The 22,471-nt window shown below is 45.8% G+C and overlaps 1 protein-coding gene across 1 annotated transcript in view; it reads right to left on the bottom strand.

The window, feature by feature from the left end:
• Positions 1-341: 341 nt before the first annotated feature.
• WASHC5 (WASH complex subunit 5) overlaps positions 342-22,471 on the bottom strand; it is a 40,907-nt gene continuing 18,777 nt past the window's right edge. The window contains exons 14-29 of the mRNA XM_053395316.1: positions 20,373-20,448; positions 18,788-18,898; positions 18,512-18,652; positions 17,599-17,679; positions 16,236-16,337; positions 15,124-15,303; positions 13,590-13,714; positions 13,238-13,400; positions 11,583-11,685; positions 9,844-9,923; positions 6,698-6,801; positions 5,559-5,688; positions 4,624-4,720; positions 4,071-4,224; positions 1,921-2,008; positions 342-873 (exon numbers count right to left, since the gene is read on the bottom strand). Coding sequence (XP_053251291.1) covers positions 817-873; positions 1,921-2,008; positions 4,071-4,224; positions 4,624-4,720; positions 5,559-5,688; positions 6,698-6,801; positions 9,844-9,923; positions 11,583-11,685; positions 13,238-13,400; positions 13,590-13,714; positions 15,124-15,303; positions 16,236-16,337; positions 17,599-17,679; positions 18,512-18,652; positions 18,788-18,898; positions 20,373-20,448 — 1,792 coding nt within the window. The 3' untranslated portion in view covers positions 342-816. The remainder of the gene's footprint in view (positions 874-1,920; positions 2,009-4,070; positions 4,225-4,623; positions 4,721-5,558; positions 5,689-6,697; positions 6,802-9,843; positions 9,924-11,582; positions 11,686-13,237; positions 13,401-13,589; positions 13,715-15,123; positions 15,304-16,235; positions 16,338-17,598; positions 17,680-18,511; positions 18,653-18,787; positions 18,899-20,372; positions 20,449-22,471) is intronic.

The raw sequence follows: 22,471 nt of genomic DNA, 5'->3' as shown, positions 1-22,471 counted from the left end.
ACTGTTTTGTTCAGAATATTTTCCTTCTTGTTTTCCTCCTTTAAAAACTAGGTGCGTCTTATGGTCAGGTGTGTCTTATGGAGCGAAAAATACGGTAAACTGAAATGCATCTAACCTTGGTTTAGCCGGGGTCTCAGCTGTCAAGAGTTCCTAGTGCTGGCCACAAGAACCCTGTGGTTCTCAAAAGGTGTGCTGCGTCACACTGGTGTGGCAGGAAGGTTCAAGGACAATCAAAGCAGTTGTGTGCCCCACAACTGGTTTTGTGTGTGTGTTTAATCTGCCGAAACGATAACGCCAAGTTAAGGAAACCATTTTGGATTATGCAAATATTCCAGAGCTCCTTATTTCAGTATCATTCTTTTAATCGCTATACAAAAAAGTCATTCTATGTCCACAAATTGCTAAGAACATAAACCGAATGATTTTTGTACATAAAGGAATAGTGTACAACATTGCAGGTTAAAAGTACAAAATACACATATGCAATCATCAGCTGAGCAGGACGTCATGATTTTTAAATGGGGTTGCTTAAAAGGTTTAGTGCAGCCTGCTGTCCACCAGCTACTTCAGACTACAACTCCCACCAGCCCTTGGGAGCCGGCATTCCAAAACAGCAGGAGGGCACCAGACTGGGGAAAGTTGGTTTAGTATCAGTTTATTATGTTAGATCAATGTAGGCATAAGTATGCTTCTGCAAAAGTCAAAAATTGAAGCTGCTTCTGAAGCGATGCGCTATTTTCCTCCTCGTCCTTCCATCTCCTCTTGTGTTCTTGTTTAGCAAATCCCAGAGCAGGGCTGTTGGTTTTCCTCTGGCGTTCACATAACTGTTCGAAACTCATCAAAAATGAAACTAGGCACATGAGCTTCAACCACCTGGAGGAAGAGAAGAACCCAAGACTGGTTAAAAAACTCTGCAGGAAACAACTTCCGCAAAAGAAATAGGACAAGGGCTAGGGATGCATTAGAAAATTAGAATAATTTCAAAGACAGCAAGACAAGGCATATTATGTGTTCCAAATCATTCTTCAAGAATGCAGGTAATGACACCATTTGGATGCAAGAAGATTCATTTTTAATGTATTTTTAATCTTTATTGGAAGCCGCCCAGAGTAGGTGGGGAAACCCAGCCAGATGGGCAGGGTATAAATAATAAATTGTTGTTGTTGTTATAGACACGGATGTCCAATTTGCTTTTCCTTTTACTGAATGTGAAAGAAGACCTTCCTGATGCCTTTGTATCTTCTAAACTGGCCTGCGGCCTTTAGGTGTTCTGTGAACTTTGATTCAGCTGCCCTTCCAGTCAGTTGTTGCACAGGAATGGAGGGGGAGGATGCCATCTCGCCCTTTACCTCAGGCGGCAAAATGTCTTGGGGTCACCCAGTTCATACGTTCTACCTGGCTGATAAAGGGCTACCCTGCTGTCAAGAGGTTACTTCTCAACTGGTTAAGGCCTACTCAGTTCTCAGTGGACAATTCCACACAGAATTCAGGTTACTGGATGTGTGCTGTTGGGGCTCTGAACTCCCATCTGCCCTAGTCCCCATGACCAACGGTCAGGGATGATGGGAGCTGTAGTCCAGCAACATCTGGAGGTCCAAAGATTCTCAATCCCTGATCTCCTGCCCTTCTACCCGATTTTTCCCACCCGCAGCTGGAGATGCCATCAAGCTTCTGGGAATGTCTACACACAGATCAGATCAGAAGGATCTTTATTTGCATCAACCGCTAGCCACAGCAATAAAGTACAATGTACTCATGCAAAGCACGTTCTCTGTGACCCGTGTCTTAAAAGTCCAACCAAGGTCTGATCCAAAGCACAAACGCAACCCAAAAGTCTGGATGCACAGCAAAGAATTATTCCAGGGCTTTCTGTGTGCTTTCAGTCTCCAAGCTGAAAACTGAAACCTTTTATTTACTCACCCTTCGCGGCAACTTTGTATAACGAACATAATCCTCTAAGAAGAGCAGGGCACCTATAACATCGGCCGGCATTTCTGGGACCTTCTGGCTGTAGACAAGGCACAAAACCGAAACCTTGATAGATCGTTCAGGAGCAACAGGGGGTATCATTAGGTGGTCACACTGTTGTGGGCAGGGCATAGCTATCCTCATTTTATTTGTATACTGCCTTTCCGTAGTTCAAACCACGCTTGAGGCAGCTCACAACAGCGAGAGATTTACACAACCCCAAACAGAACAAAAGTAGTCGTGATAAATAAAACGAAACACATCAAAAGGTACACAAACATATTGAGCCGTTTCCCCATAAATCGTTAAGATGGATCTAAAAATAAAGATGCAAAAAATGAATAGCAGTAACAGCAATAACCTCCACCCCCCCAAAAAAAAATTCCCCAAAGAGTACCCCAGTTCAAGAGTCTGTTCAGAAGCCTCAGCTTTTGTAGCTGGAGTCAATCAGGCCCCAGCCAGTGTGGTGTAGTGGTTAAGAGCGGTGGACTCATAATCTGGGGAACCGGGTTCACTTCCCCGCTCCTCCACATGCAGCTGCTGGGTGACCCTGGGCTAGTCAGACGTCTCTGAAGTCTCTCAGCCCCACTCACCTCACAAAGTGTTTGTTGTGGGGGAGGAAGGGAAAGGAGAATGTTAGCCGCTTTGAGACTCCTTCGGGTAGTGATAAAGCGGGGTATCAAATCCAAACTCCTTCCTTCCTCCTTCCTCCAAGGCCAGGTGGGAAAAGTCCTGTTTTTTTACAAAACCTAAAACAAACTGAAGCATAGGCTTGTTGCGTATCCCAAATGCCTATATGGTCCAACATGCTGTTTCCCTACGGTGGTCAACAGGAAGCCCACAAGTGCAAGAACAGCCCTGCTGAATCAGGTCAGTGGCCCACCTAGTCCAGCATCCTGTTCTTACATTGGCCAGCCAGACTGTCTAAAGGGAAACCTGTAAGCAGGTCCTGAGAGCAACAGGGCTGTCCCCATGAGAAATTTCCAGCAACCATGCTGTCAAGGCTCTGTCAAGGCTTTGGGAAAGCTATTTCTCCCCCGGTTGCAGCAAGAGCCGAGAAAAGAAGGTAGAGTCCCTTTTAATGAGCTTTATTCAATCCTAATAGCTAGGGACAAAAGAAGACAACAAGCCTTAACAATGGTGTTGCTCCAAACTGGGCTCCTCTGCCCTATGCCCTAGCAACAGCACCTCCCTTTACGGTACCTGCTTGTGGCCAAATGTCTCCGATTCCATTGTTCCTTAAAGAACAGCTATCATATCTCATATCATACTTTGGCCACCTCATGAGAAGAGAAGACTCCCTGGAAAAGACCCTGATGTTGGGAAAGATGGAGGGCACAAGGAGAAGGGGACGGCAGAGGATGAGATGGTTGGACAGTGTTCTTGAAGCTACAAACATGAGCCTGACCAAACTGCAGGAGGCAGTGGAAGACAGGAGTGCCTGGCGTGCTCTGGTCCATGGGGTCACGAAGAGTCGGACACGACTAAACAACAGCAGCATCATATCTCCTCCGAATCTCCTCTTTTCCAGGCTAAACATACCCAGTTCCTTCAACTGTTCATCATCAGCCTTGGTTTCCACACCCTTGATCATCTTGGTTGCCCTCCTCTGTGATGTTCTGTTTAAATGCTTTAAAGCCTATCCTCCTCAGCCTTTATCCTACACAACAGTCAGGGCTAATGAAATACAGTGGTACCTCGGGTTAAGTATTTAATTTGTTCTGGAGGTCCGTTCTTAACCTAAAACTGTTCTTAACCTGAAGCACCACTTCAGCTAATGGGGCCTCCCGCTGCTGCTGGAGCACAATTTCTGTTCTCATCCTGAAGCAAAGTTCTTAACCCGAGGTAATATTTCTGGGTTAGCGGAGTCTGTAACCTGAAGCGTATGTAAGCTGAAGCGTATGTAACCCGAGGTACCACTGTAAGGCAACTTATAGAAATGCTACAGGACAGCCATTGTGGTTGGTGCCTTCCAGCTGTCTTTGTCTACAATTCCCATCTACCCCAGCCAAGCATGGCTAAGGGTCAGGGATGATGGGAGTTGTAGTCCAAATGCTGGGAGAGAACCACACTGGTTGGCCCTAGCTAAGCAGCAGGAGTACCTTGTGCACTGCTCCATCATTGACCGAACGAACTGGCCAATCAGGGCCAGAAACTGCTCGGTGTATCGCGAGTGAAACTGCTTCAGCAGAGTGAGCAAGCCCAGCACCAGTGGCGGCCAGTCAATGGGATCTGCCGGCTTCCTGCACACCATCCCTGAAGGAAACAGAGAAAGAAGAGACATTTCTTAGGGATGGTGCACCCAAAAAACAGCCACCTTGTGGAGGCCGCTCTGAATTCTTCTCTCTGTGGGGGCTCACCCCTTGCAGCTCAGGGGGAAGCAGGTATTCGTTTCCTTGCCGTCAAAACCAACACAGAGGAAATCCCACTATCAGCTGGGCCAAAACGAATGGCTTGTTACTTGAAGAAAATTGCGCAGCTCAAAGCAAGCAGGTTCATTTACAGGTGGACATAATGAACAACAAAGGGAATTCCATTACACTTGCAAGCTTGCCGAAGTTAAAATGAAAGTTCTTTGTGAGTTGTCCACGCTTACAGTCCTAGCTCATGAAAAAACCAGGGGGTGAGCAGAGGGAAAAAAGAGTTATACTATACCTAAGTTTTTACTGTACTGAAGCTTCGGCAACTGGGAAATCAGAAACAGAAAGTTCACGATGGGAAAATATGGCAATCGTTTTGTAGTAATGTAGATCTAGAAAGGAAATTAAAAAAAGATGGGAGGAAGAGGAAAACATTAATATTATCTATTTTATTAGGATTTTTGTATTACTGACCCTACAGTTTAAAGAAGCCACGACTCTTTGAAGCGGTATCATAGTGCTCTAACTGTATCGTGCGTATGCGGCCATAAATTCACAAAGTTCAAAAATATGATTATTATTTTTAATGCACTACAACTAACAGTTAACAACACTCACATTCTAAACGCCAGGCATGTTAAGTTCCATTTCACGTTAAGTTCCATACTCATGTTAGAATATTTACAACTAGCAAAACTGACGGGAAGAGTTAGAGGAGTATTGAACCAGAAAATATTTGGAGAATGGAGAATATTTAAGGATTATATAAGATCATATTTTACCAACCACACCATATTAGCAGAACTTGAGTGATACTTGTAAACACAACAAATGCCGTTTGTGGAGTAGACGGGGGCAATATTAAAGAATATAAAACTGTGCGGAAAAAACGACGACAGTATATACAGTACAATGATTGGAAGACTCGTTTTGTCAGAAGTCTTTTTTATTTAAGTATTAATTAGGAAGATTAAGTATTTTTTTATGCACATAAATCTGTTTTTTCTTCTTTCTTTTTTCTGTATTTTCTTTTTTCTTAATTGCTTTTAAATTTTCTTTTTGTAGTACGAGATTGTAAATTCTTTGTATGTTTGTGTAATTTAAATTAATAAAGATTGTTATTTATTTGTTAAAAAAAGTTCCATTTCGACTACATAAACAAGGAGACCCACACTCTGAACGCCGGAAGTGAGAGGGAATGATTCTCTCATGAAAGGAAAACCACATCACCTTGTTTAGCGGGGTGTGAATGCCGGCTGCCTCTAGGTAGGCTGTGATCTCATACAGAAGAGTGTTGTCTTCTTTAGGGTAAGGCAATGAGGGATCCTGGTAATGGGCCTCTATGTCAGCCAGGATTGCTCTAGAAGGGCAACAGGAAGAGAGAGCCGCTCTCAATAACCATCACTCACAAAGGCAAGCTGTGGAGGCGAGATCGCAGCCCCCACAAGCATAGAACACACCATCCTAAAAACTCAAGTTTCTAGTCCTCACCGCTTGAAAATGTGCAAACGAAGCCTCCTAAAGTCTCACCAGCTTGGGTGGGGGCGGCAAGGCAGGAGGGAAACAAGAGTCAGCCAAGGGGAGGGTTTCACTGACAACACAAATGCTATTTTGAACACCCACCCACCCAAGAACAGGCAGAGAAGCAGTTATGCCAAATACGTGAAACATCAAATTACTTTCCATAAACAGGTGAGGTCTTCTTTTTTGATCATTTAAGGTTATATTAATTATATTATATTGCAATTAAAAATGGGAACCTCTGAATCAGAATGTTCTCTTTCAATAGGGACGCCTTTCCCACAATCCACAGCCTTACGGTTTAGAGTATTTTTGTTTCTTCAATGGATTTTAACCCAACTTTATATGGGGAAAGAGTGAGCAGCCCAAGATATTTTGCTGCCTCAAATTAACCTTTCCCCCACCCAGCTAGGACCAGCACTTTAAAAACTCTTGTTTTTAATATTAGCCTTATTCCATCCTCCCCTCACTGTAAGCTGTCTTGAAATGCTGTTGGATTGAAAAATGGAGTATAAATCTTCAAAAGAAGTAAGAGTCTTTTCGATGATACTGAATATAGACCTTGCAAAAGGTTCTGGCTACAAAAATTGGGTGCGGATTCCATCTCACCCAGAATATCTTGGGCTGACACCCTTTCCCCGATTCACAGGATGTGGGATGCAAAGAAAACTTCAATGGGTTTTGGGTCTCCTATGAAACTGTGACCTGGTCCCCCCCCCCCCGCAGCCCTTGTTCCATCCCAAAATGCAGCGCATTCTGAATGCAACCATTTTTGCTTGTAAAATGGAACTGGCCATTATCACCCTGGCGACACCAGCCTGTGATCCTCAAGGAGCTTTGATTCTTACTCATTAAGGTTCTCCAATGCAGCTGCTAAATGCTTGGAGTCAAATCTGCAGGAATAGTTAAGTTCGTTGGCGATCTGCCGTCTCAGAATCTGCATCTGGCCAACCTGGGGAAGGAGGGAAAGAAAGAAAGAAAGAAAGAACTAAAGGAGCTCATCACAAGGAAGAAGTGAAAAACAAACTTCATTGCAGCAAACACCTTGTCTTTCCAAAGTAGGGTTTACCAAGCACCAGCTAAAAGGGTTGAGGTTATCAGGGGTCAGCAATTTTTTTCAGCAGGGGGCCAGCCCACTGTCCCTCGGACTTTGTGGGGGGCCGGACTATATTTTGGGGAAAAAAAACAATGGATGAATTCCTATGCCCCACGAATAAAGCAGTTTTCATGTAAATTCAAGTGTAGGACTGCAAATATCCAGAGTGTGGGGTCAGGTGGGATTACTATGAGGAATTATAAAATAAGCATCAAGCCATTGTGTCCACGATGAATGCATTGTGTTGACTGGGTTTGATACATTGACAATCATTTCTGATCAAATCCCACAACCCTCTGCATCTCTGGCCATTTCCTCTATTGTCCATTTCTCTTGCTTGACAAGTCACGTACACAACCCAGTTGCCAGTTTGCTTCGCCAGGCATGCATCCTGGGCCATCAAAGATAGTGGGCAAGCTTCTTTGATGTAGCTTTTCTGATACCTTAATCTTAGGATGTTAATCTTAGGGCCAGGAAACAGATCTCACCTGAAGGTGATAATGATCGCTGCCTTCCTGGCCATCCTTATCATGTATATTGCCTGTTTATTGCCTGTTTTGGCAATCAACACCGGGGTTGCCAGAAGCACTCCTTTGTAGTTCTGTTCTTTGTTTACCCCAGAAATATCTGTGCTTAATTAGTTCTGGTAGTTTAACTTTGTCCCCACGTGGGGTTTGTTGAAATGCTCAGAAGAAATTTGATTGGTTCTTACAAACACTCGGTAAAAAGTTCTTTTGTGAATAAAACGACCTGGGCCAGGGGGTGGAGAGACAGATTATTATATGCACTCTTCCCAGAGTCTTGCTGGTTCAACCTCTGGGTGTATTCTTATTAATCAGAGTTCAAACCTTCCTTTACTCTGAGAATGCCTCATACAAGAACAACATCAAACTACAGTAACTTGTCCAGCAGTACCATTCTTATTAAGTTTCTTACGCAGTACACAGTACAGAAGCAATACATTTATTTATGCACCGTCAATTCAAATACCCTCTCCACAGATTCTTGTGTCATGGGTGGAATAAAAATATCTTGTGTCTCAATTGTAAAGATTTGAAGCCAAGCCTTTGAAGTGCCATTAATTACCCTTCTATGGTGAGTAAGGCATTCCGACAGCCACATTCCAAATATTACCTGGCCAGATTCCAGTGGGGATTTATACAGACTGTTTCCAGTATCGGGCTATTGCTAATCAGGCTGCTGGTAACAGAAACAGCGCTAAGTCTCTGCATTTAAGGTTATTGTTTAGATTTGAGTCTAATGATAACAAGAGCTGAATTGGGTGGAAGAGACAGCTGCGTAATTTTGGAAGTAATGTGGAACACCTTTTCCTAAAAAGAGCAGACCTACGTGCAACTCCACCATGCATGAAAATAGTAATATAATAATAATAATTTATTTATACCTCGCCCATCTGGCTGGGTTTCCCCAGCCACTCTGGGCAGCTCCTAACCGAATATTAAAAACACAGCACAGCTTTAAACATTAAAAGCTTCCCTAAACATGGCTGCCTTCAGATGTCTTTTAAAAGTAAGTTGCTTATTGCCTTGACATCTGATGAGAGGGCGTTCCACGGGGCGGGTGCCACTACCGAGAAGGCCCTCTGCCTGGTTCCCTGTAACCTCACTTCTCACAGTGAGGGAACCGCCAGAAGGCCCTTGGAGCTGGATCTCAGTGTCTGGGTTGAATGATGGTGAGGTGTTCTCAAAGTAAAGGAAGGATTGAACTCTGATTAATAAGAATACACAGAGGCTTGAACCAGCAAGACTCTGGGAAGGGTGCGTATAATAATCTGTGTCTGTCCCCTCAGCCCAGGTCGTTTTATTCACAAAAGAACTTTTACAGACTGTTCGTAAGAACCAATCAGATTTCTTCTGAGCATTTCAACAAACCCCAGGTGGGGACAAAGTTAAACTACCAAAACTAATTAAGCACGCATATTTCTGGGGTAAACAAAACAGAACTACAAAGGAGTGTGTCCAGCAACCCCGGAGATCATAAACAAGCAATATACATAAGAAGGATGGCAAGGAGATAGGCATCTTTATCACCTTCCTGTGAAACTATTTCCAGGCCCTAAGATTGACATCCTAAGATTAACTATTGGAAAGGCTACTTCAAAGAAGCTGCCCATTATCTTTCACAGCCCAGGATGCATGATGCAGCACCTGGCACCTGGCTGTGTACGTGACTTGTCAAGCAAGAGAAATGGAACCAGGATGCAGAGGCGTGGATTGATCAAACATCATATCAAAATAGGATAAACCCAGTCAACGCAATGCTTTCATTGCTGACACAGATGGCTTACTCTATATTTGTGATAATTCCTCATAGCAATCCCACCTGATCACTACATGATGGGGGTGGAGATGCTCCTTCAGGTATACTGGACTGAGGCCGTTTAGGGCTTTAAAGGTCAGCACCAACACTTTGAATTGTGCTCGGAAACATACTGGGAGCCAATGCAGCTCTCTCAGGACCGGTGTTTTATATGAGCCTCTCTCCCTGCAGCCTTTCCAGCAAGCCCCATTTTGGTCTTCTGCAGCAGCATCACAGCCAAACAGGAGCAGGGCTGCTGGATGAGGCCAAAGGCTCATCTAACATAGCATCCTGCTTGCACAGAGGCCAACCAGGTGCCCGTCGAAAGCCTACAGACAGGACCCAGCACAACAACCAAGGGCCTTGTAGCTAGAGACATTCACGGCTGCTTAAGTTTTTGCAACAAACAAACCCATGCAATTAGAAATAATCCTTTAGATTAGGAGAAGGCGGGGGTGGGGAAGACTTTGAAGAGCTTGGGCGACGGCTGGCAAAATGCTGGGATAATAAGTAGAGCGATCAGACAGGGGGAACATCATGGCCTTACCTCACGTGTAATGAACATTATTACAAAAGTACCTTCATAATTGCATCAAGATAGGCAGGCCATATCCTCTGCGTTTTGGTGACTGCTGTGGAATACACCTTGACACAATTGGCTGCAAAACAGGGAGGGGGAAAAACACGAAGTCCTATCATTGGAGTCCTCCATGTTTTTATTAGGCTGCGTACAGGTTCCATAGGGACGCGGGTGGCGCTGTGGGTTAAACCACAGAGCCTAAAACTTGCCAATCGGAAGGTTGGCGGTTCAAATCCCCACGACGGGGTGAGCTCCTGTTGCTCGGTCCCTGCTCCTGCCAACCCAGCAGTTCGAAAGCACGTCAAAGTGCAAGTAGATAAATAGGTACTGCTCTGGCGGGAAGGTAAACGGCGTTTCCGTGCGCTGCTCTGGTTCGCCAGAAGTGGCTTAGTCATGCTGGCCACATGACCTGGAAGCTGTTCGCCAGCTCCCTCGGCCAATAAAGCGATATGAGTGCCGCAACCCCAGAGTCGGCCACGACTGGACCTAATGGTCAGGGGTCCCTTTACCTTTTTACAGGTTCCATGCTGCTCAGAATCCACCTCAAGGGTTGGCATTGCAAATTGTGTTTACTCCCTTCCTACATGGAATCACACGGACCACGGTATCTGTAGCCTGGAAAACTGTGACGCTTACTCCTCTGCCCCTTTGTGCATCTCCCATCATGTCAAAAGGTGATTAACAGCAAGATAAATACATACAGTGGTACCTCGGTTTACGAACAACCTGGTTCACGAACAACTCGGAACCTGAACACTGCAAACCCGGAAGTAGGTGTTCCGGTTTTCAAACTTTGCCCCGGAAGCCGAACGTGCTTCTGTTTTCACTGTTGCGCAGCAAATTTGAGCCCCCCGCATAGTAATTAAGCCTTTTCCCTCCCGCTTCTGCCCTTGCACGGCTCGTTTGCATCCCCTCCCCATTTTATTTTAAGCCAGGCATAGGCAAACTCGGCCCTCCAGATGTTTTGGGACTACAACTTACGATACTGTCTTATTTATCTTATAGTACAGAACATTATTGTTTTCATTTTATGGATCAATGGTCTTGTTAAGATAGTAAGATCCATGTTAAATTGCTGTTTTAGGGGTTGTTTTACATTGTCTGGAACGGATTAATCCATTTTTCATTATTTTGTATAGGAAAGCTCGCCTTGGTTTAAGAACGCTTTGGTTTAAGAACGGACTTCTGGAATGGATTAAGTTCGTAAACCGAGGTACCACTGTATATAGATAGGATACCATCCCCTGCAGTTTTATCTTCCAACTCCTTAATGCAGTGGTTCCTAAACTGTGGCCCGCAAGCTTCATTCAAGTGGTCTGTGGAGTTTGCATTAAATATCCACACTGGCTTTTAGCGGTACTTTTGTTGCTTTTTTTCTTTCCTTTTGCATGTATTGCATTTTATTCTATTGCAGTTTGAGCTCCGCAGCATTCAATAAAATGTATACAATAAATTGTAATATGTATGAAATTGAAGAAGAAATAAAGATACGGTTGAAAATTGTGCTGCATCTAGTGCAGCTCATTGCAATGGCTGCAACAGGAAGAAAAAATATTTAGCAGACCAGCAGTTTCCCAGTGGTCCGTGGGGCAAAGAGGCCTGAAGGTCAGAGCCTGATAATTTTCGTCACCCCCTTGCAGAAGAACGGCAGCCCGCAAAGCTCCTGAAAACTTCTCAAGCGATTCATCGTTTGAGAATCTGTTTTCTAGCCTGGAACTCTGGTGGAAAGGATTCTTACCCACAATTCCCTTCAAAGGGTTGACAGCATTTGTGAGAGATTTCAAGGCGTCGTGTACACCTTTGTCGCGTAGCACCATCTTCTGAAACATGCTGAGGAAATTCTAAAGCAAAACAAAAAGAACATTTAAGGCCACAGCTGGCGATCTCCTTCGGAGCAAGTCTGCCACTCAAGCGTGTGCATGAGAAAGCAATTCATATCAGCACCAGTCACAAATTTAAATAGTAATAATAAGTTGCAAAGATAAAAGATAAAATATACAATGGGAGCAGATTGCAGCAATAGCTCGTGAGTTAAAATTGAGATATATACATACACCCGTACAACTGAGATTTGGGCTACTATAAAAAATTGACCCTGAGGCGCCCCAAAGGGCAACTTCAGCATTTCCCTATTAAGCTATTTTATTCTAGAGGATGATCTGTGCCTACAAATCTGGGTGCAGAATCTGGCTACCAGCCAGGTTGTCTTATGATCTTTGCCTAAGAGGAGAGAATTAAGTTTAGACTTGTCTGAAAGATCGGCGAGCCTCTTCAGCAAAGGATCAATGGTGTCTCTACGAATCTCAACATAAAAAGGACATGTAAAAAATATATGTTTGAGGCTTCCTATTTCCCCTAATGGGCAGGCGCAAAGTCTCTGAGAGTACGGGACCCTTCTATAGGAGCCTTCCAGAAAGCGCTGCTTTCCCCCACCGCCAGCCTCAAAGATCCCTGAAGCCTTTGGAGCACAGCCCGAGTTCCCGCTGCACTCCAAAGGCTTGAGGCTTTGGGGACAGGCTTTGTAGCCTCCGCAGGGCAGCGGGGTGAAGGCACCCCACTGCCCTGCGGAGGCTTTGTGCAGCTAACCCCAAGCTAGAACAGCGAGACGGAGAGCCAGTGTGGTGTAGTGGTTAAGAGCGGTGGACTCGTAATCTGGTGAACTGGGTTCGCTTCCCTGCTCCTCCACATGCAGCTGCTGGGTGACCTTGGGCTAGTCACACTTCTCTGAAGTCTCTCAGCCCCACTCACCTCACAGAGTGTTTGTTGTGGGGGAGGAAGGGAAAGGAGAATGTTAGCCGCTTTGAGACTCCTTAAAGGGAGTGAAAGGCGGGATATCAAATCCAAACTCTTCTTCTTCTTCTTCTTCCCTGTTCTGGCTTCGGGGACAGCCTTTGTAGCCTGCATTCACTCTATAGGACGCACACACATTTCCCCTTAATTTTTGGAGGGGAAAAAGTGCGTCCTATAGAGCAAAAAATACGGTACATAGTGTCCTTTGTTATAAGCACTGAATTAGAAGAATCAGGTTGAGAAAGCGCTGGGAAATATCCCTGTCCCAAGATATATGACGTGCTGGGAGACAATATTAGCCAACATGGACCTATGGCTTATAAAGCGATGGATTGCGAAATGGTAGTATTAAGTAAGAATTGTCAAGGCGTTCTTGCTATGCTAGGTGATGAACAACCTAACAACATCATAGTAAGCAATCAAAGGGTGACTGAAGGCCATTTTCTTGTTTTCGCTGACTGTAGCGTAACTAGCATGGCATGGGAAAAGTGGGCAAATCCAAAAGGACAGAGGGCAGTTCTCTCCCCAAGACGCTGGTATTGCACCTCCCCAGGCAGTCGTCTGCTATTGCTCAACTCCTGGAGCACCCTACGCTTGGGTTACCTGCAGCTCTTTCACAATCATGAAGCAGAGTAGCCTGTCGAGACCATTCAGGCCAAAGGTGCCCAGGGTGTCCTGGATTTCGGAAAAGAGGCGGCTGTTGGACACTTCCTGGTGCGTTCGCAGATCGTACCACGTGTTCAGGGGGTCAATGTAGCAGGCGCTTCTGCAAGAGGAAAGGGGGGTGGAGAAGCTTCCATGAAACTTCTATGCCCAAGTCCTTATCTTTCCCACGTGTCCTTCCCACTCCCCCATTTGGGCAAATGTTCAGCCCCAACTTTTCATAATACGTTTATGCAAACATCAGGCTTTCAGAAACCTGGACAACAATATGCAAGCTGCACATGGCGCTCACTTTGGGTCTGTGATCCTCAGGATCTCTCGGCAGAGCCGGCCAATGAAGGTAGCGGATTCATCCACAGGTGCAAATGTTGGTATTGGAATATGTGTGGACTGATACATGCTTTGCCAGTCCTGGATCTGAAAGATATGCAGGTCGGAAGTAACTCTTTGATTACAATGAGGACGATAACTACAGCATTATTAGTGGTACAATATTTTACAAAATGGTTTTGCTTTGAGGTTCAAAACACCATGGCTTGTATCTAATGCATTCCATCAGTAGAAGGATTTTTGCCTGTGCAAAAGACTTCCCCCCCCGCCCTACCCCACACGCTTAGATTTGCTCTGGGGCTTCCCTGAACCCCACAGAGCAGATTTGGGGGAGAGGAGAGGAGAAAGGGGGTAGGTTCCATTTTGGAAATCGTTGCACTGAAGAAACGTATTAGCTGGATACCACCCCATGTTGCTATTACATCTGCCATTGTGCAGCGATTGTTCTGTACAGTGGTACCTCAGGTTAAGAACTGAATTCGTTCCGGAGGTCCGTTCTTAACCTGAAACTGTTCTTAACCTGAAGCACCACTTTAGCTAATGGGGCCTCCTGCTGCTGCTGTGCCGCCGGAGCACAATTTCTGTTCTCATCCTGAAGCAAAGTTCTGAACCTGAGGTACTATTTCTGAGTTAGTGGAGTCTGTAACCTGAAGCGTCTGTAACCTGAAGCGTCTGTAACCCGAGGCACCACTGTATTTTGGGTGCCCCTCAGCAAGATACGCTTAGTAGGCCTTCTTCATTCTGGATGAGGTGGAGCACCAGTCTTAAATCAGATTGCTGCCCTCTACTGGTGCCTAAAATCCATTCAGGAAGCATCATCAACAACAAAACAGCAAGTCATCTTCAGCTTCGCCTATCACTCTTCCCTCCTCTGCCCGATAGGTCTTGCACAATGGTTTGCTGCAGGTATCTGGAAACAGCATCTGGAACAACGCAGACTAACTGGGGAAGGGCTCTAGAGAATCTGCTTTTGCATGCAAAATGTCCCAAACAGGGCTGGGAAAGATCCCTGCCTCCGGGAAGGTACTTGCTTCCTAGTCAGTGGAGACCAGGGATCGGGAGTCTGCGACTCTCTGGATGCTGTTGGGACTACAAATCCCACCGTCTCTGATTATGGGCAATGCTGGCTGGAGCTGATGGGAGCTGGAGTCCAGCAACATCTGCAGGGCCACCGTTTCCCCATCCCTGGTGTAGACAACACTTAGCTGGATGGGCCAGCAGAGTAAACGAAGCTTCCTAGGTTCTTAAGCTAAGAGCCCGATTCTAAATCTTTCACTGATGCACAAGCAAACTGTCCTGGGCTGGCAACCAAGTGCACAGTGCAACCAATACTTGGATTCCAACTCTATACCTTTCAGGGCACTCCACCCCTTATTGCTAAATCTGCAAGTGGAGCTGATTGTAGGATCAAACATATTAAAAAAAGGGTGTGTGTGGAGTCAATATTTCCGAACCACTCAGATGTTATGAAGCTCATCGCCAAGAATGACTTGTACCTTGGTCCTCAAGAAGTTATTGCACTCCTGCTCCACATTGTAATTGATAATCCGGGACACCTCTTCCTGCCAAATCTTCAAGCCGTAGATGTTGACATAATCCTGGATATACTCAAAAGAGCGGTGGAACCCATCCATTGTGGCTGCCATGTCTTTCAGCTTGGGCATGAGTTCACTGGGCTGCGGAAAGAGGGAAGAAAACGAAAATGACACCCAGCATTTATTTCTCTTACAGTTCATGATTTTTTTTTTTTTGTAATCAGCAAGGTTGGGACAGGGGAGAGAGAAGATTTAGACCCCTAAGTAACAAATACAATTTAAGTAAGCATTTCTGTAGTGCCTGTCACAGTGAACTATTTTGTTGTTGTTGTTTAGTCATTTGGTCATGTCCGACTCTTCGTGACCCCATGGACCAGAGCACGCCAGGCACTCCTGTCTTCCACTGCCTCCCGCAGTTTGGTCAGACTCATGTTGGTAGCTTCGAGAACACTGTCTAACCATCTCGTCCTCTGTCGTCCCCTTCTCCTTGTGCCCTCCATCTTTCCCAACATCAGGGTCTTTTCCAGGGAGTCTTCTCTTCTCTTCTCATGAGGTGGCCAAAGTATTGGAGCCTCAGCTTCAGGATCTGTCCTTCCAGTGAGCACTCAGGGCTGATTTCCTTCAGAATGGACAGGTTTGATCTTCTTGCAGTCCATGGGACTCTCATAGCCTACACAAACTCTTGACACCCACGGTTTTCTTCTCTCCAAACAAACCACAGGAGGAAGCTAATATTTTTCTTGGATTTGTCTCTTAGGTAATTTGGAGAGAAACTCTCCAATTGTGGTTTGCACACAGCACTAAGTCAGAGCTCTGGTTCCTGTTTGGAGCGAAGGAGTCAAACGAGGGCAATCTGAGCTGCATGCACGAGCACTCAGCTTGTTCACAGTAAACCGTGGTTTCTCTTGACCACATTTTGTCATGGCATGCAAACCAAACTTGAGAGCAGAGCCCAAATCTGAAAAGAAAATATAAGCAAGCAGTGGAAGGAAGGAAGCCTGCATATAACTGTAATAGCAACTGGTCACAGCAAGGAAAGAAAAATGGGGGAAATTGAGGGATGTGTTTGGCACCTTGGCTCTGGGATTGAAGATAAGCCCTCTGTGCAGTGCTAGGGCCACTCGTTTTACCAACTCTTTCCTTATACCGTCTTCCAGCAGCTGTTTGGGATCCACCTAAGGTGAGCAAACAAGACAGAAGCCATTATGTACAAAAACCCACATACTTCCTACGAATGTCAATGCAAAACCTTGGAGCCGTGTGACAGGAGCAAGCCAGCAGTAATCACACAGAGCAATTTGGAGTTAATTCTTTATTAACAAAAACAGGGGAGTCAGGCCTAATGAGCACAGCAACTCACCTCTCACAGGTCTGGCCCCCATGAAGCAGTTGCTGACACTCAAGGTCCCTGCCTCCCCACAGCCATCTAAGTCTCCTCCTCTCCAGGGTTTCCCCCCAAGCGATCTGAGACTGTGCCTGCGCGAAGCTAACTTCTCCTCTGCCCTTTTCATGCCTCTCCTGGTTCTGCGAGACCAGAGGAATTACCGTATTTTTCGCTCTATAAGACACACTTTCCCCCCTCCAAAAATTAAGGGGAAATGTGTGTGCGTTTTATGGAGCAAATGCAGGCTCCATGACTTCAGTGAAAGCAACGCGAAGCCTCCGAAGCACAGTGGGAGCGCTCCCGCCGCGCTCCGGAGGCTTCGCGTTGCTTTCGCTGAAGCCTGGAAAGCGAGAGGGGTCGGTGCGCACTTTCCTGGCTTCGCTTTGCTGGAGAGGCGCTCCGCAGCTTTCCCTCTCTGCGCAGCGCCCCTTCAGAGAAGCAGGAGGAGAAATGGAAGGGGCTCCATTGTTTGTTATAAGCGCTTGTAGGCTTTCCACGAGAAAATGTCCCAAGGCGACTTGTAAATCCATAATACAGTGGTACCTCGGGTTAAGAACCTAATTCATTCTGGAGGTCCGTTCTTAACCTGAAACTGTTCTTAACCTGAAGCACCACTTTAGCTAATGGGGCCTCCTGCTGCCACCACACCGCCAAAGCACAATTTCTGTTCTCATCCTGAAGCAAAGTTCTTAACCTGAGGTACTATTTCTGGGTTAGCGGAGTCTGTAACCTGAAGCGTCTGTAACCCAAGGTACCACTGTATACAACTTGGCAGTGCTTTATAACCAAATGCTCAGAAATATCATTCCTAAAAGTGCTCATCCTACAGGAACTATGGAAAAAGAGGGCCCTAGCATTGCAGCAAGCAGAAAAGCTTTAGCCTGGCACCTAAAAGCTGACAGTGATGGCACCCGGCATGCTTCCTTGGGGAGAGCATCCCATGGAAGCCACCACCAAAAAGGCCTATTCTTGCCTTGCCGCACTCTGCACCTGCCTTGGGGGACCCACAGCTTTCTAGTTTTCTCCAGCCTGATGGAATGCAAAACGATTACCTTGATGATTCCGACCAGTGTCGTTTTCATCATCAGAATGCCTTCTGTGAAGATCGAGATGGCGTGCGTAAGCTTAGCGACCTTTGGGGACAGGAGGAGAAGCTAGCAGTTAAAAAAGCAACAACTATAGTCGCTTCCCCTCCTTCCCAACACGTTAAATAAAAGCAAAACGAAACACAGCAGAGGGCCTTCTCGGTAGTGGTGCCCGCCCTGTGGAATATATTGAAATTGAAATACTTTATTGTCACTTGTACAACTTGTATATAGTGAGATTACACGAGCACCCCCCACTCAGCTCTCTTAGTCTTAATTCCCCTTGTTTACTGACTCACACCCACCAAACCCAAAAGTCAGTTGCCCTGTTGTTATCTTTTCATTCAGCAGCCTAACAGCCCACGGATAGAAGCTGTTCTTTACCCATCAGATGTCAAGGAAATAAACAACGATTTGACTTTCAGAAGACATCTGAAGGCAGCCCCTGTTTAGGGAAGTTTTTAATGTTTAACGCTTTATTGTATTTTCAATATTCGGTTGGGGGCCTCTCAGAGTGGCTGGGGAAACCCAGGCAGATGGGCGGGGTATAATAAATTATATGATGATGAAATTATTTATTCCATTTACAGAATGCTTTTCTTAGGTCAAAGGTCCCAGGGTGGTTTCACAAGACATCATCAAAAAGTATTGGTGGGCTGGGTTTGAGGGCTTCCTGCCTGGGTAGCTCGTTTATTTCATCTTTATTTCAGCAGCCACGGCACCAGTTAACTTATGCGGGAGGAGAAAGGAAAACTGAGTGGGAGCGGAACAGAATGGAGCCCTGAAGAGGATAACTCCACGCTGCAACAATTTGTCGTGCCTCTCGTTCTTATCAACCCGGTTCTCCCAGCATCCCTGACCTCTTAAAGCTACGACGCACCTCGTATCGCGGCACAAGCTGGGCATAATCCCGCAGCTTGTCTTTGTCCAGGCGAGTAGGCACTTCGATGATGTCGTGAGTCTGCAGTTTTATAATCTTCAGGAGAGATGTGAACATGCTCTCGGGGATGATCTGCAAAACCTTTCCCCCCCAGGCAAATCCCAGGAAGAACGGACACAGGTTTAGTAACGGCTCTTTTTAGGTGTAAAACAAAAGCAAATATCCACCCTCCCTTTTTAAAAACAAAAAAACCCAGGATTAGGAGGAAGTTGCTACCTTTCTCACGTAGGAAACCAATTCACCCGAATAATACTGAGATACGCTCAGAAGGTCGGGGCTGTTGGCTTGATTGATGCGAAGCAGAGGCATATCGAGAGCTGAAGCCAGCTAGAAGCAGAAGGAATAAGGGTTTAGGTTGCTATTCAGGGTGGATATAAATAAATGATTAAAAAAACCCACACACCCCAAAAACCAGATTTTTAAAAAATTTAAATGGGATTTCTTTGATTTAAATTAGATTTTTTAAAAATAAAATGCTTTGGGAGGAAAAATATTTCAAAAGATTTTTCTATTTGAGTTACATTATAGTCAAAAGCCTATTCATCAGTAAATAAGGATTTGTTTTAAGTTTTTCACGTGTGCTAAAACTCAGTCTAAGGTTTTTTTTAAAAAACTGTTTAACCACATCAGTTAACAAAAATGGATACAGATGCTATAATGTTGTTGTTTTAGATAAATAAATTGTTTAAATTGTTATTAAGGAAATTATTGTTTTTCTCCTTCCAAGAAAGTACTGTACAGCAGAAAAGTTGTCCACATATAAACACGTTAATTATGAAATTATTGTGAGGTTTAATAAGTTAACTGTCTATGTTAATAGTATAACCAAATCAGTAATTTTTGATATAACTTTAAAAATTACTCTGAAAATTTATTATTCGAAACCTTCATCTAGTTGTAAATGTTAAGATTATACCAGCAAGAATGAGTCTTTCTGTAAAAAAAATATGATTTAAATCAAGTCTTACTGACTAGTGATTTAAATTGATGTGATTAAAATCAAATCCCCCCTGTTGCTAATGCAGGTGAGATAACTATGCGTTATATTCAAAGTTAACCTGCTGCCTTGCGGAACATCCTCAGGAGAAGAAAAGGCTAAGAAGCAGAGCCTGCATAAATCCGGAATGGAGTCCCTAAGGCAGTTGGATGGTACCTTGTACGCCTCCTTCCAGCCCAGCTGGTGCCAAACATATTGCTCTGCTTTCCTTTGGACCAAATCAGTGAGGCTGAAACGGGGCAGGTCTTGTCGTGTGGGCAGCCTAGGACCTCCATACCCAGGCCTGCGACCCGCAGAGGTCCATTTGATGCTGGTAACGCGGCAAAAACCACATGGGAGGCAGCAGCTATGAGTTACCAGTCTCTGCAGCCACAGCGGGCGCTGTGATTCCGCAGCCGTTTGACTTCACCCCTGGAGGCGCACGCCACTGTCTCTCGAGATGGATGGATGCCAACAATACTCAAAGTAAAATTGATTGGCTTGCGGGGCATCAGGAATTGAATGTGAACCCTGCGTTTGACCCAGCTGGGCTGGACTCGAATCCCAAACTGGAAGTGGAGAGAGCGGAAAGGGGGGGGAGGCAGCTTCAAGAATCCCATGCTTGAAACCCCTCTGCAATTTCTGAAGTCTGCAAAATTATTTAAGGAAGTGCCACTTTGAGAGATGAAAGATTACCAAGACCTGTTTGGCTCCGAGCTGGTGCGGAGGCGTTATAGGCAGGAAACACTGTTTGGTTTCTGAAAAAAGTAAATTAATAACGCCCGGCTCGTGCCAGTTTTTCTCAAAGCCCCCTTTCCTACTTACCTTTAAAAAGGTGGCCCTGAGTTTCGTTACCATAGATGGGTTTGCCCTGATGCTTTCCTGCATGATAGATGTGAAACTGGAAAAAAAGGGAGGAGGGGAAATTAAGATCAGAACGAGCACCTGAAGTCATTCCTCTGCAATCCTGTTCTCAGAGCAGTGCTACACATGGTCACACCACTTTGACACTGTACTGCAGGGCTATAGCTCAGTGGTACAGCGTGCATGTTGTGTGCAGAAAGCCAAACATCTCCAAGTACAGACCCCTGCCTAAAACCCTGCTTGCCGCTGTAGAGCAACGCTGACCCAGATGTACCAGGGCTGTGACTCTGCAAAAGGCAGCTTCCTATGTTTGCATTTGAAAGTGGGAGCCTGCCTGGCACGTGCCTCATTGCAAAATGTTCTCCCTTTTCCTGACAATTGCCGTATTTTTCGCTCCATAAGACGCACCTAGTTTTTAGAGGGGGAAAGCAAGAAAAATTCTGCACAGAGCATGTTTAAGTGGCTCTCGCTTTTCTTGCTTTAAACCCTTCCGGCCCTCCTCCCGCTTCACTGAGAAGGCAGCAGAGCAAGAGCGATAGCGGGAGGAGGGACGAAAGGGAGCCCTTACAAGGGAGCGCTGAGCATAGCCTGGCAGCGGCTCTTGCTGGCTTTTCTGGGAGGTGTGGGAAGGGACAGAGTGCAGCCCGTCAGTCCCTTCTCCCACCTCGCGGAAAAGCCCCAAAGAGCTGTGCACACGCTCCACGCGGCTCTTTAAAGGGAGTGCTGAGCAGAGCCTGCATGCATCCCAGATGTGAATGCAGGCGGGAGGCTCTGCTCAGCACTCCCTTTAAAGAGCCGTGCGGAGCGTGTGAATGGCTCTTGCTGGGTTTTCCCCGATGAGGGAGAAGGGCAGCCCATCAGTGCCTTCTCCCTCCTTGAGGAAAAGCCCCCAAGAACCGCACACACGCTCCACACGACTCTTAAAAGAGTGCGTGGCCGCTCTTGCTGGATTTTCCGGGAGGTGGGGGAAGGGACTGACGTGCTGCCCTCTGACAGAGAACTGACAGAGGGCAGCCCGTCAGTCCCTTCCCCCACCTCCCGGAAAAGTTCCCTCCTCGGGAAAAAGCCAGCAAGAGCCACACACATGCTCCGCGCAGCTCTTTAAAAGGAGCGCTGAGCAGAGCCTCCCGCCTGCATTCGCTCCATAAGACACACACACACATTTCCCCCTTACTTTTTAGGAGGGAAAAAGTGCATCTTATGGAGCGAAAAATATGGTAGGTCCACAGACCATAAAAGCTTAGGGAGCAATCATAGCTCCACAACAGAAGGTTTCAAGGTCCGCCTGTTCGCGGTTCAGGTAGCACGTGATAAGAAAGGCCTGCATCTTCCAAGACCATGGAGAAAACCAGACAGAGCTAGGTGGACTAATAGCTTGACCTTCTAGGCAACTTCCTATGTTTTCTACATTCCTAAACATTCCTAAACAGGTGCATAGCCTGGGACATGTGGACAGGGCTCTGGCTTCTCTTTAGTAAGGAATGGGGATATCTATAACGAGCTCCCTTAAAAACTCAGCATTAAGATTGGCCAAGCTAGGTATGTAATACCAGGAAGCAGCTCTTTGGTTCTTGTCTGCTTAACAGAACAATGTTTCCTGTTGCTGCTGAGCTCTAGGATCCTGGTTTGTTCCCCATAAGACAAACAACAGAAAATTTAATGAATATGACCTATGAATATGTACTCAGGAAGCCTATATAAAAAGGGAACAAAGGTAAAGGGACCCCTGACCATTAAGTCCAGTCACGGACAACTCTGGGGTTGTGGCGCTCATCTCGTTTTACTGGCTGAGGGAGCTGGCGTACAGCTTCTGGGTCATGTGGCCAGCATGACTAAGCCGCTTCTGGTGAACCAGAACAGTGCACGGAAATGCCATTTACCTTCCCGCCGGAGTGGTACCTATTTATCTACTTGCACTTTGAGGTGCTTTCGAACTGCTAGGTTGGCAGGAGCAGGGACCGAGCAACGGGAGCTCACCCGACGCAAGAATTCGAACTGCCGACCTTCTGATCAGCAAGCCCTAGGTTCTGTGGTTTAGACCACAGCAAAGCTTATACAAA

The sequence above is a fragment of the Podarcis raffonei genome, chromosome 7 (genome assembly GCF_027172205.1).
Source record: "Podarcis raffonei isolate rPodRaf1 chromosome 7, rPodRaf1.pri, whole genome shotgun sequence".
Classification (NCBI taxonomy): Eukaryota; Metazoa; Chordata; class Lepidosauria; order Squamata; family Lacertidae; genus Podarcis; species Podarcis raffonei.
Note: the sequence above shows the minus strand (reverse complement) of the source record. Positions and strands in the feature narration are given on the sequence as shown.